We start from the raw sequence: 16,944 nt of genomic DNA, 5'->3' as shown, positions 1-16,944 counted from the left end.
CACCTTATCTATTCCATGGGGAAGGGAGTCGTTTCAGAGGTAACATGTAGAGTACATTTACTTACACGCTACCACTTTACGACCAAATTCAATTGTCGTATAATTTACAGTTTTAAAATAACTATATCCATCTCAGTGTTATTCAGGTTGACAGATCCCTACAACACTTTTTTTCCGAAATTTGAAAACATGATGTCGCATTACACGTGGAATTAGGTACAGCGCACACACACACACACTTCTCCAAAGCATTCAAATTTCGACGCCCGCGCACACAACCTAAACGCCTAAATGTCAAGAATGTGAATAAATGAAAACCAAATCACTAACCAATTTGAATAGTGAACTATAAAAGACTAAATGATGCTTCAGAAGAGGAAGGGGTGTGGACAAATTAGCCTTCTTAATGGACACAAGCAATTCCCTCTTTGCGCTTGAAGACGGCGGTTCTGCCAAAATTTTGTTGTGCCTTATGAGAATATAACCTTCCTACATGCCTATTAAATGGATAATCAGTCTTAATTGAGGCTGAATTGCTTCGGAGGGTGACCTTAAAGTACTTGCATCCGTAAATTTCCCCATATTGTGATTCAACAAGAAGATTGTTACAAATCACTTTACGACTTTTTATATAAATTTTAAAGGACACTTTAACTGACCTTACAGAAAATTATCGCGATTTTTGAAAAACGTAAATCACTGTCAGTATGTTTACACCGGTCAGTTAGGAATTCAACAAGCTGCTTTTGTTTGTTGTCCCATTTAATCTACCATCAAATTAAAGGATATCTGTGACATATTTCAATTAAGTTAATATTGACATAAATGCTTCAAAATAAATAGACATGCAGGTGTACTCTTTAAAATTTCTGAGTTTCTACAAAAAATTGCTAGATACATATGAAAATGAAACGATACGGACAAAAACCTATAAACGTAGCTTATGTAGAGAAGTCTCCATTTCAGCTTTCACACAAATATGAAAATACCAGACAAGATCGGTGTGTCGAGACCACATCAAGATGGCCTTAATCAATTATCATCAATCATCAGTAATACAAAAATATGTGCGTAGGTGCTCGAAGTGATAAAGTGTTCCTGCAAATAGACATTGCAGTTTGCACAGTTTGACGGTTTGAAAAGTGACGCCGCTTTACGATTTTGAAATGACAAGATGGTTTTCTTCACCGTTGACGCAGTCTTTTTAGGTCCTGAAAAATTTTGGGTGCATTTTTTCGTACATCCTTGTGCATAAGACCAAAAATGAGGGGATTGCAACATGAAGCTATTGCGTAGAGAGCAGAGAGAAATACGTAAACATCTGGCGGTGTACTTCGTGTTGGAAAAACCTTGGAAGACGTGTTTGTGATTGCTGATAGAGTACAGTCTTCAGGATCAATGCTAGTTTCATCAATCATTCGAATCAGTCCATAGGGAAGGTATCCTGCCATAAATAAAAGAAATACCACCCCAAACATTTTTGTTACACACATTTCTCGGGAGATTCGCTTTTTATCCGTGTTAAGGAAAGACTGGCTGAAGGTTCGCCTTTTCTTGTGGACGTTGCTTAATTTCGGCCATGCTGATATTAAATCCGCAGATCTATTGTAACGAATTTGGTTACTCTGCAAACACATACGATAATTGACCTCCTCGTCGACCCCCAAAGTACAAGATGTGCGTTCGAAACCTTTTTCTCCTTCATCTTCCTCCAAGAATGGCGGTGCAGAACACGTGTTTTCTGAAGTTGGAAGGTAAGAGCTAATCTTGATTTGAATCGTTGTGTTTGAAGTTGGGGTGTCATTTGCAATTGTTGAGTTCTGTAAATGTTTGTTAACAAGAAAATTTTTCCGTCGAACGAACACGAAGATGGCGGTGAAGCAAACGGAAACAATAATACAGGGAAGAATAACTGTCAAGGAAATCACGCATATTATCCGCTTTTTTTCACTTCGTTTATACACACAACGAAGTAAATAGGGTGAATAAAACATAATGTATCTAAGGAAAGATTCAATATGTGGAATGATTTGAAATGACAACGACCCGCGATCTCCTCGTAACTCACGATATTTACTATAGGACAAAGTATTGAACACAAGTGTTAAAATGATCGGTAAAACTCGACTGCCAAGGATGACAACGAAGATGTACAACCTCTTGCGTATTTTAAGATAAAAATTCCACTGAACGACAACGAGATATCGATGAAAAGCGATGAAGGCATGATGCCAGAGGCTGGTTCCTACTAGGATCATATTTGCTTCGGGAGCAATAAAGCAGGGAAGCGGCCCCGTAATCCACTGACCGCAGTAGTATGAAGCAAGCACAAACGTCTGAACTAATGTCAAGTTAATGAGATCGTTTACACAAAGACTCATTATTAAATTATTTATAAGATTTTCTCGCAGTCTCACGCATCGAATCAATATCCAGAGCAGCCACGCATTTCCAAATACACCCATAAAGAGAAATGCAGTCATCAAAACGGAAGCTGTGATTGTGGCGATTTTCGTGGGTTCATGGTAAGCCATGCAGTTGAAGGAAGCGTTTTGAATGCCGGGATTCATTTCAATGATATAACGAGTTCATGTTCTTATGGGAAGTCCAAATTAAACTACTAAAATGATTGTATTTAATCGTTTAGGGCTTGACCGCACACTGTCTTTAGATACTTGATTGGCTGTTTCTGTTTGAGGGTCAAAATATTCTGGCCAATCAGTATCTTCCATTAACACATTACGGTCTGGACACTAAAGACACCCTACGAAATGCACCAAAAGTATTGGTGAACAATTTTTTCCCATAAATTGCAAGTTAATCCTATTCCAGTGTTAACGGTATAGTGATTTCTTCTGAGTAGTTTTGCAGCATTTAAATGTATCAAAAATGTTGATATAATTAAGTTGAGCCCTATACGGCAACGTCTTTACTTCATTGGGGGGAAGTATTTCGTAAATTATGAAGTGAAAACAAAAGTGTTTGATGTACTATTAATTAAATATTTTATTTTTTAAATATTAGGGCCATATAACTTACACGACCACGATTCAACCCGTGTCAAGCTTTTGTATTTGTAAGAGCATTTGGCATTCTAAAGTGATGCCAAATTGCCAACAGCGTACGTACTGGAAACGTAGCGATTAATGCCACTAACTTATGATGTTCTAAAATGATCATGGATGCAAAAAAACTCACAGTAAGAGTTTTATTGAAATGAGAAAATAAAGTGGGTTCGTGAGTTTGGATTATCAATGGGATTAGTGTTGCAAATGTGGACAAAAGACAGAATGCTTTATCCCATTTTTTGAGCAGAATGTTCCATTAGTTCGAATTTGTATGATATACCTGATCAAAACATCTTCAAAAGTGGGTTCTACTTAAGTTTCCCCACTTTTTGTAAACAATCCATCATTCAACTTGTCCAGTTTTCGCTGAGTGACTTATTTAGCCGACCGCTGAAAAATAATGTCCAACGCGCCCAGCGTTTTTCTCATTTTCATTTAGAAGTTGTAGTAGATTACAAACTGCAAAATATAAAAACGTGTTTTAATTGCTGAGTAGAAACATCTGCCAAGTAATATGAGGTTCTGAGGTCATGAATTGCCCGATAAGTTGTTCCGAGGCCATCAAATTAATCTATGCCAGTAAATCAAACAGATTCAAGCTTGATGCAGATCCAACTGTATCTACTATCACAAACTTCGTAAAATACTGATTGGAATCCTAACACATCTAATGAACTCGCATCAGATTTTGTAGCACCGCACACCAAATCCTTTCCATTAGCACCGGAACATGAAAGGGGTGTCACCTGTGCCACAACATTTGAATTCACTTCCAGATGCTCTGAAAATGGGGTAGATAAGAGACGGAACAAATATAACTCAGTTTAAATTCGGAAAACCACAGAGATAAATGGTTGTGAGGAGGTAAAATATTTGACCAGATCCCTAAAGCAACGCCTTGAATGATCATGCTCATGATGAATCACTCCTTTTTAATACGGTTTGTAATGACTGAATAAAAATATATTTGTTTAAACTATAATGATGGGTCCCAGAGCACCTTTCTTAGTGTTGGAACCCATTTCCAACTCCACTTTGAATAAAAGAGATTATGATTTAGGTTGTCGTTGCAAACTAATTGAAACATGAACTTGCTATTCTAGTCAGCTACTCATTCACAAAAAATGTGACGCAACTATCAGGTAATATACCTATAGTAGTGCATGATAGCAACATTCTGGCCTAAAAGGTGCACTTCTTTAGACGTTTACACTTGGCAATTTTATCAGCCATAAGCCTCGCCTTCAGTTGTCCCTTCGGGCAAACAGTCCTGTTAATTCTGCACCTATCTCCGTTTGATTTAGACAAAAAACATCCACTTTAATTACCCAATCTCTATGTGTACAACCACGGTCCTGATAAGCCTCTTAAACACATATTGTTCCATTAAGATAAGCAAAATCTAAAATGCCCGTCAACGTCTGCGTACCTTGCGTTTAAAATAAACGCCACAGACACCAAAATTCAGGAGGTTGAGTAGGTTGAAGATAGTAACTCTTTTATGCAACGTGGGAAAATGGCTTGAGCATTTGGCTGTCGCACAATGCTGAGTCCATGATGGAATATTATGCATTTGCAGATATTAAAGCTCTAGCAGGATTTAACAGTCTTAGCAGTGAATTATTCACCACAATATTGTCAGAGCAACGCGAGATAAAATCACATCTCTGGGTTTTTCCGTTCGGGTTGTAAATATCGGTATCTAAATCAAAGGATGTGAAGCAAAAGCGGTGTTATAAGCCCTTAAAGACTTGCGAAGAGTCCCCATTTATGCAAATTTTAAACAACGTCAATAAAGCAACGCAATACAGGAAACAAGCTTTTGCCATCGTTAGCTTGTGTTTATCCAGGCTCAAATAAGCAAGTTAATCGTGGCAGAGTTGGAATTTTTTTAGCAAAATTACTGTTTAAGAGTTAAATGACTAATTGCGAAGGACAGTAAAACAGCATTTGTGCCGCAAACAACTGACCATCTCCATAACAAACTTTCATACAAAGAGAGAAAAAGAAGGGGTTAAATTCAACTGCAAAAACGTATTTATATACGCCACTGTGAAGCTGTGATGTTAAGAAGAGCGCATTTCGACAAGTGTGTGGCAGCGGGTTAAAGCAAAAGTCTATCGACCTCCATGCGCTGCACGTCGGCGTATTCCCCACCAGCGGCTTTTCTCTCCTCCATCGCTCGAAATGTGGCTAGCTTGATCTCAAGGAGGGTCACCACGTCACTCCACAACTTCATCTGTCGCAGATTCACCGCCTCATTTGCGTCGAGATTCTTCTCCTCCTCCTTCAGGGCCATTGTTAGTGCCTCCTGCTCTGATATTTTCTTCAAGTATATGTCTCTACAGGAAAAATTTCCATTTACTCAATGATGCCTTGACTATCATAGAAATAAAATGATATTTATTTTCTCGAGCTGGTAATAGATTTAGGACACACAAAAAGTGTGCCCTTAGGTGATACTATAGCATTATTAGGGAATCATAATAAGGAATGTAAAACACCACTCAGATAAATATACTTAAGTTACCCAAACAGAATTCCTAAATATTTCTTATGACTATAACTTCTGCTTGTTTAAGTTAAGCGCAGATAAATGCTAACTAAAGCAAATGAAATAAAGGAAAAGAAAACTATTTCTTCCATAAAACCCAAGATTAGCTCTCTTATAATAAAATTCAACAGAAATACAAAAGTCCAGGTTCATCAGTCCTTCTGCAAATACACGTACTGAATGATCATGCCCAATGAGGATAACAAAAGAATATGACGAATGATGAGCTTAAGCACTAAGTAATTTAAGGTAAATGAAATAAGAAATTTTGAAGTGTTTTCAGGACTGAATATAAAAAGTAGGTTTACAGGATGTAGTCTTATTCAGTTTTGCTTCATCTTTTACTTCCTTTTTTTCCTTAACGAATGAACTCTAGAGCATGATTTACTAGACATTTAACTTCAGAAACAAACTAGGACTGTCCTAGCCGCTTGCCAAGAAAACGATTGACAATGCAAAAAATTAAAGGATATGCTTTCGAAAACGGAAAACTGGAATAGCATTTCACACTATGAGAAGATTCCCCAAACAAGTTATTATTCCAGTTTTTAAGCGAAGTGGGTGAATCTTTAACGGAATTGGTACCAACCGGTAGCTGCGTCGCTTGATGGTGAGACTGGTCACCCCGTCACCGTTGGCCGCCCCACTGCTAGAGGTGAGGTAGCCGCGCATCTCCTCTTGAAGGCGGAATTGCTGAACTTTGAGGATGGCCAGAGCAGCGTTGAGGTAGTGGAAGCGCGACTCCTCTACTCTCGCCTCCTCGCGTAGTACGCGCACTTCCTGCTCCAGAAGTAACGTCTGCGCGTCCCGACTGGCCACGAATGCATCATACTGCGCCTTTTTCTCCGCATGCAGCTGGCTCAGCTCCTTGAGCAAAAGCGCAAGTAAGTGTAACTACTAATTGTGGTTCTACTTAGAATGCAATTCTAAAAGGTGGGTAAAATTAATTCATACGGCTCTGCGTATCCCTCTAAGCGTACTCAGAGGATGATTTTAGAAAATCCTTATTTCGTATTAGAACAGTAAGTGCTTTAAATGATGAATGCTCACCAGAAAATTTTAGATCAGTGATTCGTTTCACTTGGATTTTCTTTGGTGGTTAATGGCTTATCGAGTATAACTTTGTGTGAATATAGTGAATATTAGTCTATCTGTGCCACATCAAAATGTATCCTGACTTCCACCTGATAATTCGAAAAAAATGATATGTGAACTAACAAAAATCGCGCGTCAAGCTATTTACAAAGTTATAAATGCGACTGCTCAGAATAATATCAGTTTGCTACATTTCAGGATCCATTTTCGGCAAAAATCCTTGCATTCCCTTCCAAATACTGAATTATGCTAACCAAGTCTCTTTCATTCAAGATGCACACTTATACGCGTTTAAATGTAACCTATTTTAGAAGGAGATTGGCCATTATTGCACTCTCCACATCTGTAGAAAATTTGCTTATAACTGGCACAAGTGAAAGAGACTTTCTTTGGAAGGCAGAATTGTTCTACTGTCCTTATACAGTCATTCGGAAATATTCTTACCGTATAATGATAGCATAAATTTGACTGGAACTGTTCCTATCCATACAGCATATTTTAAATCAAGCAACGCCAAATCAAGCTCCTCAAAAAGACACTTTAGTTTATAGGTAAAATTCCTTACTTCTTCAGTTAACCTAATGAGAAATTACATAGGAATTTCAGTAACTTAATGAGTTCTCTCAGTTGTAATTGTTGCATAGATGTATGGAAGTGTCGCATAATTAATTCGTGCAATGAAACCCTTCCTCATCATCCCAACAGCTTAAAACACTTTTCCTGTTTTTCTCACTTTCGTTTCAACCACCTTTGGAGACGATTGTTGAGATCAGTAATAAAAATGGGGCTCAAGATAAGCGTGATACATTGAGGTGTACAAATATGTAACACCGAAAAATACTAATTCAACATCCTAATAAAGTAAATACAACACTATCGTTGTAAAATAGTTATTTTAGTTAAACTGGCGTATTCATTTTAGTAATATCTTAAAGTCAAGCCACTTAAAAATCAAATGTGATATTTTATTGCTTAAAAATAGTTTTTTGGTTCTCTAAATAATACGCATTTTTATGTGCTAGTTGTAATAGTTTTAACGACAATATATTGAAAATTAAAAAGCCTATAACTTTACAGTGAATAGTTAGGAGTGTTGTATTTTGAATTAGGTCTGGCTGAATTCGGGTGCACCACCAGGCTTTGTATATTCGAACACGATTACAAAAATGTCACTATTTCCATATAAGACATGCAATTAGTTAAAAAGCAAAGCAAAGTTGGAGACCCCCGTGAGTCACAAATGCCCTATCCGTCTTAAAAAACTAAAAATAACCTTCACAAGACACCTATGTTTGAAATAGTAATTTGCTTTAAATATCAAAACGAATGAATGATCCAGTTTTATAAGTAGTATCACACTAATTTAATGACTTCCAGTTATTTAAAATCCAATTCAATGCCTATTTTCATACAGTTTGGAGATGGACATTTTATGAGCAAGACTACAAAGTTGTTCATGCAGGATGCGCATTAATTGTACCGAAACCTTCTTTTCTTCATTTGTACACGACAGACTGTACCAGATAATATCTTACACGATATTCCATAATAACACCAAACTTCCTCTGATGTAAGGGCAAAATTGCAAGTTCTTGACACACCTGCGCCTTAGTGCGTAGGGGCCTCAGCTCGCGGATGAGGGGGGCCAGTTTGTCTCGGCGTGCGTTTATTTGCTGGTTAAGTCGACCCACCAGACAAGCCATCTCCTCCAAAACGCTCCCCTTGCGCTGATTCAAATCCGCCGTCTCTTCTGACACCTTGCACGTTGCGAAGAATGATTAATTTATGACTTTTAATTTGTCCTACTAGTCATGAGAGGATACGTGGATTGACATTTAATGACAAAATAAACCGCTCACATAGGATTCACGGCATTTGTCATCATTCAATCAACGCTTAGGGTAGATATGAACATATCTTCAGAGAAATTATTGTTTGAAGATGTTCTTTGCATACATCAAATAGCAGAAACTTCAAAACTTGCTCTACGTTATTGGAAACTATTTAGCCAAACATTACACATGAAGGGTTGACCTTCCACAGAAAAATACTTCTTATTTAGTTCTTTTTAAAAATAAATCAAAGGCAAATGCATTTGAAATAAATCAATGCCAAATAGTAGATTATTAATAGCGATTAATATTGTCCTCCCCTTGTCCTTTTATTTTTGCTGCTGATGAGTGCGTTACCAGAAGGCACTCGTGTACCTGATGCTGCTAGTGCTTTTGCTGCCTCGTAGGATCGGCTTGCTCACCTGACTGTAAGTTGTCTGTTTGCCCTGATGTAACCACTACATTCTTAGAGTTACGACAAGTTAAGTAAATAGGGTTTCGTATTTGGATTGTCCTGCTGTCTGATCCTGCATTCTACCCTCGTCGTGCATCTAAGCTAGTGATACTAGGTTGCTCCCATGAGTTTCAAAATGATAGAAGAGCCGGCAAATATCGATGAAGCATTTTTCATTTTTCGTATCCAAAAGAAAAACTCATTAGAATAAATTTTGCATTGAAATACAACTAAACCAAACTGCAGATCGCTTTGCACGCTTCGGTTAACACTTATTCGGACGCATACAACAGATCCAAGCAGCTTCTTTGGTAAGGTGTTGCATTCTCTTGCCCGACTGCACGAAGTCACACATACACACACATACATATAAGCAGCAAAATTCATCGAATCAAGGATATTTAGCTTACTGGTTTTACTAATGGTATGCAAAACATTCAATCCAATTCTCTACAAATTGTTCGTGACGTCCACTCATGAGGGTGCCTCTTCTCACCATGAAACTAATCGCGGAGTGCCATCTACCTTTTCCGACTGTTTTAATTTGGCTAATGTCAAATCAAAGCACAACTCCGTCGATACTTAAATTCATTTATAGTAAATCAAACTAAGGCTGAGCAGTGTTAAATACACATTAACTTAGGTCCTGTGCAATGTACAGCATTATTAAGCCTAAATCTATTTTTGCAGCACCTTAGGTAAAGGTTGTACACATATTTAAATTGTTAGATTCTATTCTAGAGCATTTGTTCGTCGTATTAAAGATTGCCAGAAGGGAAGCAAACCTTTTCTAGCTTTGCCATTGTGTCCCAATAACCGCTCATCCCCTGTATTGCCTCAGCGGCGTCCAGCCTTTTTTTGGCCTGTCTTGTGACGTCTTTGAGGATATCCAACGTTCTCGTTAAAATGCCCCTTTCGGCTTTTAGATTATTGAGCAACGCCCTTTTCTCCTTGTAGGCGATATTCTTTGTGCGTAGTTCTGATACATAGTTCTGGAACTGTCAAATTACATGTTGTTTCCATTATTTGCTGTACTTTTTTAGTGCATTGGAAAGGGTTCCAACTTTTCTAACAGATGAAGTTTGCTCTGATCTCAAAGTCGATTAATAAATGTCGTGTCGTCTGAATAAATGAATCCAACAAAGGTGTTTAACAGATTTTTTTATAAAGAAAGCAGCTATTGCTCCGCTATTGTAATGAAGTGCTCTTGAATTGTAACTCACAAGTCGTGCACAACGTGCGACATATATCCCAATACGTCTCTTTGACGGTGCATTCTTGTTAGACAGTTTCTATATTTGGCTGGGAAGCCAAATATAGAAACGGTCTATGACGGTCTCATGATTCATGCGCTGTGATGACCCAATCCCCGCAAGAAAGTGAACCCACATTGTGCCATGTCAATCGAAAAAGTTCATAAATATTATCTACGTCCGAATTAGGTTAATTAGACCACGCTTAGTAACATTTAATATTAATATTTGCTTAAAAAAATTAGATGAATAACCAAGAGAATGAAATACTACGTAAAACAATAACTCCAAAAATATTATGAGAGTGTTTTCCATGAATAAAGGCATTAGGTCCATCCCATAAATCGCTTCTAGTAAGGCTTTCTGCCTGGCAATGAAATCGACAGAATTTTTTTAAGTCCAATGAAACACCAAATATAAGGAATTTCAGGTTTCATTAATTACCAATCTAGAATTTCTGAAATCACTACTGCCTGAATTTATTCCAAATATGATACTTGTTCTGGTACAATCAAACAACGTTTAATTTGGATGAGGTTTGGAAGCAATTCAGTCTACGTGACTGGAAAATGAGTTGTGAAAAGATGAGTCTCCTAACTTTACCTGGTCCTGTTTGGAAATGATGTTGTTAAGTTAAAAAGAAAATGGATGCATTATTTTAGTTATTGGATTCACTTCCTTAGGCATATTTGTGAATTTTGTTAAAGCATAGTAAATAAAACGGGTGTAAATGGAAGAGGACAAATGTCATTTATCAAAAGATTCAATCCACTTTCTTCATATTTACCACGAAGAAGCTTTGGAATATATATGCGCAAAAAGCTAATGCTTTAACAGCCTGACATTGGGTTACTATCAGTATACGTAATAAATGCTTCCTTCTTAAAATTTAGTAAGTCGCCTCGATGCCTGCTTTGGCAATGATGAGACGTCAAATATATCCACTAAAAGGCATCACATAACGCGCATTGTTTTCTAGTGGAACTGATGAAAGACAATCTGATAGTTACAGAAAAAGCACAAAAAACTGTTTCGCCTTTCGTGGTGTATTTTAATTGTCAACTTTTTTCTATTGAAGTTGCTTTTGGTTCAGAGAAATCATGATGCTGTTTTTTTCGCCTAATGCAGCACCTTTCATGCTCCTTTTCAAATTAAATTAAAATGAATGAAACAACTCACATCCTCGGCATTGAATTGACGAGAAGTCATGAAATTAACGCTATCAGAAAGCAACGATGTACTGGTAGTGGCGACACCAGCAGAGTCCATGCAGCACACCTTCCGAAGTGCCTGGACATGCTTTTCTCGCATCTCGGCGAGCTGCTTAGCTATGGCTTGGTGCTTATCTCGGGCTTCCGCCAACGCTGAAGCCGTTGCTTCCTTTCGGTTTGCCGCGATGTTAGCCTGCTGGCGAAAGAGACTCGTCTTATCCTCCAGTGGATCCATCGCCACCATGCGCTTCTCCACCAGACGGTTGGTCTCCGACTGAGCATCCCGAAGCTGTGGATACAATGTCAGTGATATGCGTTTAATGGCGGTACTATTAATAAGATAACAATTTAAGCATTTTCGCTGACGAAAGCTGACAATGCTTTGAAAGCACAATCTTTTCAAATGGAATGACAAAACAATCCCTACTAGAACATTACCTCTTTGGTGCTGTTAGGCGGCTGTGAAAATTTTTCGGCAATTAAATTCAATTCATCTTATCATACCGAAACTTTCGAGGAAATCTTGCTGCTGTCTGATTAATTAGTGGCGGCAAAATTAAGGTGGCTTCAGTTATCGTATGCTGATTGGTTCAGTGTTAGAATATATAGGTTTCAAAAAGAATTAATAATCGCTGATGTACGTTGTCAATCGGAAGACACGACATACTTTCTGATTAAGCTGATCGAGAAAGGCATGAGTCATGGCTGGATGATTTGCCACCCTCGCAAGGTCTTCCACGTATATTTTTGTAGTTTCTATTTCCTTTGGCTGCTTGTCTGTAGCAAGGTATTGGTTCACCTTCACTTCCTCCTCCAAGCGATGTAGGAGATCTAGAACACATTCCAAAACTATAAATCCTCTGTCATCTTTATTTGTTATCGTCGGAGCAAACTCATAATAACTTGGCACTGTTAACTGAAATGTACGATTATATATTTAGAAGAAAAGGTTTTAAAATAATTTTTCAAACTAAAGTGACCTATGAATTCGTATCCATAACCAAATCCATTGACATTGGTTGCCCACTATAAAAACCTCTTGCAAAGAAATTATTCGAAACGCTTTTGATATCCTTGATGCCGCACGAACAAACCCATTGTTATGCCATCTCATTGAAGGTATTTTGCCCATAAGAGATTGTTCTGTAACTTCCAAATTAATTTTTAAATGGCAATCGGAACTCAGTTTCAGAAACTCTGGTTAGGTGCGTATTAGCGCGTTTCCTGGCTTAAATATTGGATGATTTGCACACCGAGGTTCTGATGGCATTTAAAGATCATTCACCAAATGCTGTTGTCGAAGACGATTACAAGCATTTGATTAAAATTTAAAATTGCTGTGTTCGTATAGTAGCCTCCATTTGGTGCTTGTGGCGCATTTTTATCCTTCTTTAATTGCTGCTTGGAGCTGAATTGGAAATAGTTTTAGCTTTCTCCTAAAACCAGCAAACTTCAAAATTTTGCCTTCATTCCAATATTAACTTTCCTCCACTGAATGTCATCAGGGTGAGTGTATTGCTGGTGTCACGTCGCATTTTTGATTAATAAATAAATATCCAATCATGATAGACCCGAAAAAAGGGAATTCCCAACATTAAATGCAAAAAAAATACAAATTTTTAGGATGATTTGTTCTATGGTTTTTATAATTCGGCCACAAATTGCACTCCAAATGAATGCAAGGCAGCTGAAATAGTTCAGTCCATCACAATTTGCACATTTTTGAATTTTTGACTTAAAAATGAAGCAAAACCGTCTTACAAATGGGATGGCTTCACTATCACTTTAATGTAATTAAAAAGGGGAATGGGCTTGTCTTTTCCTTTGGGACTGATTAGTAGGAGTCTTTGCAGGTGCTCCTTCATGGTGTCCCATTGGCCCTTCAACTCAACTTCTTCTGATGCAGTGACTTTACGATGTAGCGTAAGTATCCCGATTATTTCAAAAAGTAAAAGTGATTAAAGTTGCAAAACTAGTTCCTGTCAGTGTTAATTGCAATAATAAGCCTTATATTGACGGACCGTCCGCATTTAAGGATGCAGCCACTTGATGTGTGCATTTTCTTCTAGATATTCCACTTATTTAAATTCGTATTCTCAAATCAAGCAAAACCCACTAATACCATAGTCTTTTTATTCCACTTGCCGGTAGATTGGCTCAGATAAGTCAAAAATGCTGAAAACAATTTGATACATGCCAGTTATTGCCGCAGTCAAGACCATGGTAAACACAGAGTAATTAAATGGAAGAAGCGTGCGGTGAAGCGCAGGCGATACTAATTAAACACCCAATTCAGGATTTGGAAAGAATGAAAGGCGGCTTTTTAGGAGTATTTCTTAACTCATAAATCTGTCTTTCATCGGATTTCCCTATCCTTTTGACCAAGGTACGTTTTTTGGGACCGAACCTAGTCCAAGGTATTCATCGAAAACAGTTATTAAACCACTTTTATTTTACTACAAATTCTAGCGTTTTTGCATTAGAAGTGCGTTTGTGAAAAATTAAGGTGGACATTCTCGTGTCTCGGTTATAGTCAAATTCATTTGGAGTTATTAGTAATATTTAACATGCACTCATGAGTCGATATGCAAGTCGTGCAAGCTATGCGAACCTGATTGAAACAGACAGAATGTGTGACACACAGGGGGTTTTAAGCTGTGGAATTTTTCTACCAATTTAGTGGGTTTAAACGCAAATTTTAGGAAATGTACCGTTGTTCTACATAAAAGGAATCTTATGGAGCATAAATCCATTGGTCAACCTTCCATTTCCTACTTGGATCCACAATCAAGGGGAGATTCACTGAAAATACATTTTATAAACACAAACTTATCCGAAGAAATTATTACACAGAGGGTTTTAATGACAGACTTATGTAACTTCAAACTTTTGAACATGCTGAGCACTTTCTGCATAGGTTTCAAGCAACTTCATTCTCCTCTTTTTTTTAGGTGACCCAAGGAAGGTGCCAGTGAATAGTATGAGGTGTGCTCAAGCGCTCAAGTTACTCTGGCCTCACTGTCAAACCACCACTGAGCATCACATTTATCAAAAAGCCTGCAATCCACCTCTGCCCTTTTTCAATGTATCCTACATGAAACTGCCTATTGGTACTAATGCAGATTTAGACAGTAGTACAAATTTTATGCAAAATTTTCAACTCATTATTTGAATGCATCAGCAACGCTAACAGCAACGGTAACGGGATTTTTCAATCGACCTCAAACATAAATTGTAAGAATTCTTTGCGTTTAGTTCGTCTACTTTGAATGCACTTTCAAGCAAACTTTTCGAACTGCTAAACTAAACAATTTAGAGAATAAAGTACAACCCCACGGACGTTCGTTCAAAAGTGGTAGGAAATCAATTCTAGATTAAATATCTATTTTCTTTTCCATTGAAATTAATATACATTCAACAGAAGGCATAGGCAAATAAAGCAAAATTCTTCAACCATTTATTAGTACACATTGCGTCCCCATAACTTATGGAATGACAAAAAAGTTGTAAATGGATAGACAGTAACTTATCAAAGTGTACTTGAGGACTGCGCAACTTACTCTCAGCTGTGCAATCGGTAGCGCGTCTATGAAGCTCATTGGACTGTTGACGGGTTTCAACGATTTTCCCTTCTATGTTTTGAATCTAAAAGCCAGGAGCAGTGTAAAAAATTGGCATTATTCGACATACTAAAGCTGATAAATCGTAAAACAAGCAGGAATTCTGCAAGTCAGTAGAGGCAAATTTCTAAATAAAATGTATCAAAGTTACATCTATAAAAATAAAGCATACTGTTCTACTGAATAAACCTCACCATTGTTCTTTGCTCTTGAATCTGATGCGCAATCTTGCTCTCTCTTTCCCTTTCTAACCGTAGTTTTCGTGCCATATCTAACATCAGTGTACTCGTAGGGAACATTTCCAACTTAAAAAAAATAATTCAGCAATTATCGTTACGAAACATGGAATTAAAATAATAGATGGCTGGATGCTAACTACTGTAAGTAGGGTATTGCTTGCGGTAGAATACCTTTTTCTTCATTCGATTAATTCTGCGTAATATTTGATCCTTTTCCTCTTGCATAGCTGCAATATCACTTTTGATCTCTGATGTAGACAGACCCTCCGACTTTAGTGACTCCAATCGCTTATGGGCATTTTTAAATGTTCCTATTAGAGCCTCATGCTGAAATAAACGAATGTGCACACTATTAGCCAAAACAAGTACCCGGATTTAAAAACAAAAAGTTCCGCTAGTTTTGGTAAGCTGATTTAAAAACGTTAACGCCCAGAAAGGTATTTCCAAAAACTTCGCTAAAAATACTTTCCATGCACAAATGTAATCATCCGGTTTTATGCTCCCTAAACATTAAATCAAGCACTTAACTACAAAAAAATTGGCAGACAGTTGGTTCAAGACACCCTGCTGGCCATTATAACAAGTAGATCTGAATAAAGTTCAGGCTATATCGCATCCCCTATCATCACAAAGATAATGCTTATTTATATGCCTGACTCCACAAACCTCCGCATACAACTTGCTTATTTCAGGATCATGCATGAATTCTGATGGAATCCTAACTTTCACAAGGAATTTGGAAAGGTATGACCGTTTCTTGTGTTCTTCAAAGTTTTTTAATAATGACTCCAAGATCGGATAGATGTATGACTTATCACCGATCACAAGTCCCTCGCAGAATTTGGTTCTACAAATTGGGGGCACATACTGCTTCATTTACAACTCGCCAGGGTCTGTTGGGACATTGTACCTGAGAATTCGCAGAGCTTCCAAAATTCGTACTGTAGTTTGTTCTGGCGTTTCTTCTCGTATATCTCTTTTATGCTTATACTTTAGGGCAAAGCATACAAATATACCTTCTGATCGAGTTCTCCGAGGACATCACTAAGTATTTGAAGCAAAAGGCTAGAATCCAAGCCATCAAAGGTTATGAAGTTAAAATTGCGATTAAATGGGGGCGCTGTAAGCTTTTCTGTTATGAATCTAATAATTTCGCTCATAACGCCTCGTCGTCAAGGTCAACGATTCTTGAAATGGCATTACCAATTTTTGGCCTTATTTAACACAAAAAAGACATGCTAATAAAAGATCCTAAATATCACGTTGTACCTTATATTTTACGTAGTAACTAATTTTGAGACTGCGCTTTGGTAAAAAAACCAAGCATTAAATATAAGAAATGATAATCATTACCGTAGGAATGTATCGAATGAGCCACCTGTATTCGCCCTAAGTCGGCTTGGATTTGAGGATTCCCTAGTAATCCTCCTTAAATACTATTTGCAAGATTCGCCTTAACCATGATAAGTGATGGTGTATAGTTGATTCTTGAAACAAAATACTTCCGTTTTTCACTATAGTAAGCTTAATTCCCAGTATCCTATGTGAACCAGTCTTCCCTGAGTTAATCGGATATGCGGTCTGCGTACTATTCTAAATAATCCCTTCCGTCGCTCAA

At 37.6% G+C, this 16,944-nt stretch overlaps 1 protein-coding gene across 1 annotated transcript; it reads right to left on the bottom strand. All coding sequences in view use genetic code 11, as the record gives it.

Moving 5' to 3' along the window:
- Positions 1 to 5,172: 5,172 nt before the first annotated feature.
- EGR_04777 (Intraflagellar transport protein) lies at positions 5,173 to 16,486 on the bottom strand (the record flags this gene model as incomplete). Its single annotated transcript, XM_024494026.1, has 12 exons — positions 5,173 to 5,410; positions 6,212 to 6,489; positions 8,319 to 8,474; positions 9,789 to 10,001; positions 11,436 to 11,756; positions 12,135 to 12,298; positions 15,028 to 15,112; positions 15,282 to 15,392; positions 15,498 to 15,653; positions 15,993 to 16,173; positions 16,207 to 16,316; positions 16,343 to 16,486. 12 exons carry the CDS (start codon positions 16,484 to 16,486, stop codon positions 5,173 to 5,175), a joined length of 2,157 nt encoding a protein of 718 aa, XP_024351591.1.
- Positions 16,487 to 16,944: the final 458 nt, after the last annotated feature.

The sequence above is a fragment of the Echinococcus granulosus genome (assembly GCF_000524195.1).
Source record: "Echinococcus granulosus chromosome Unknown EG_S00031, whole genome shotgun sequence".
Classification (NCBI taxonomy): domain Eukaryota; kingdom Metazoa; phylum Platyhelminthes; class Cestoda; order Cyclophyllidea; family Taeniidae; genus Echinococcus; species Echinococcus granulosus.
Note: the sequence above shows the minus strand (reverse complement) of the source record. Positions and strands in the feature narration are given on the sequence as shown.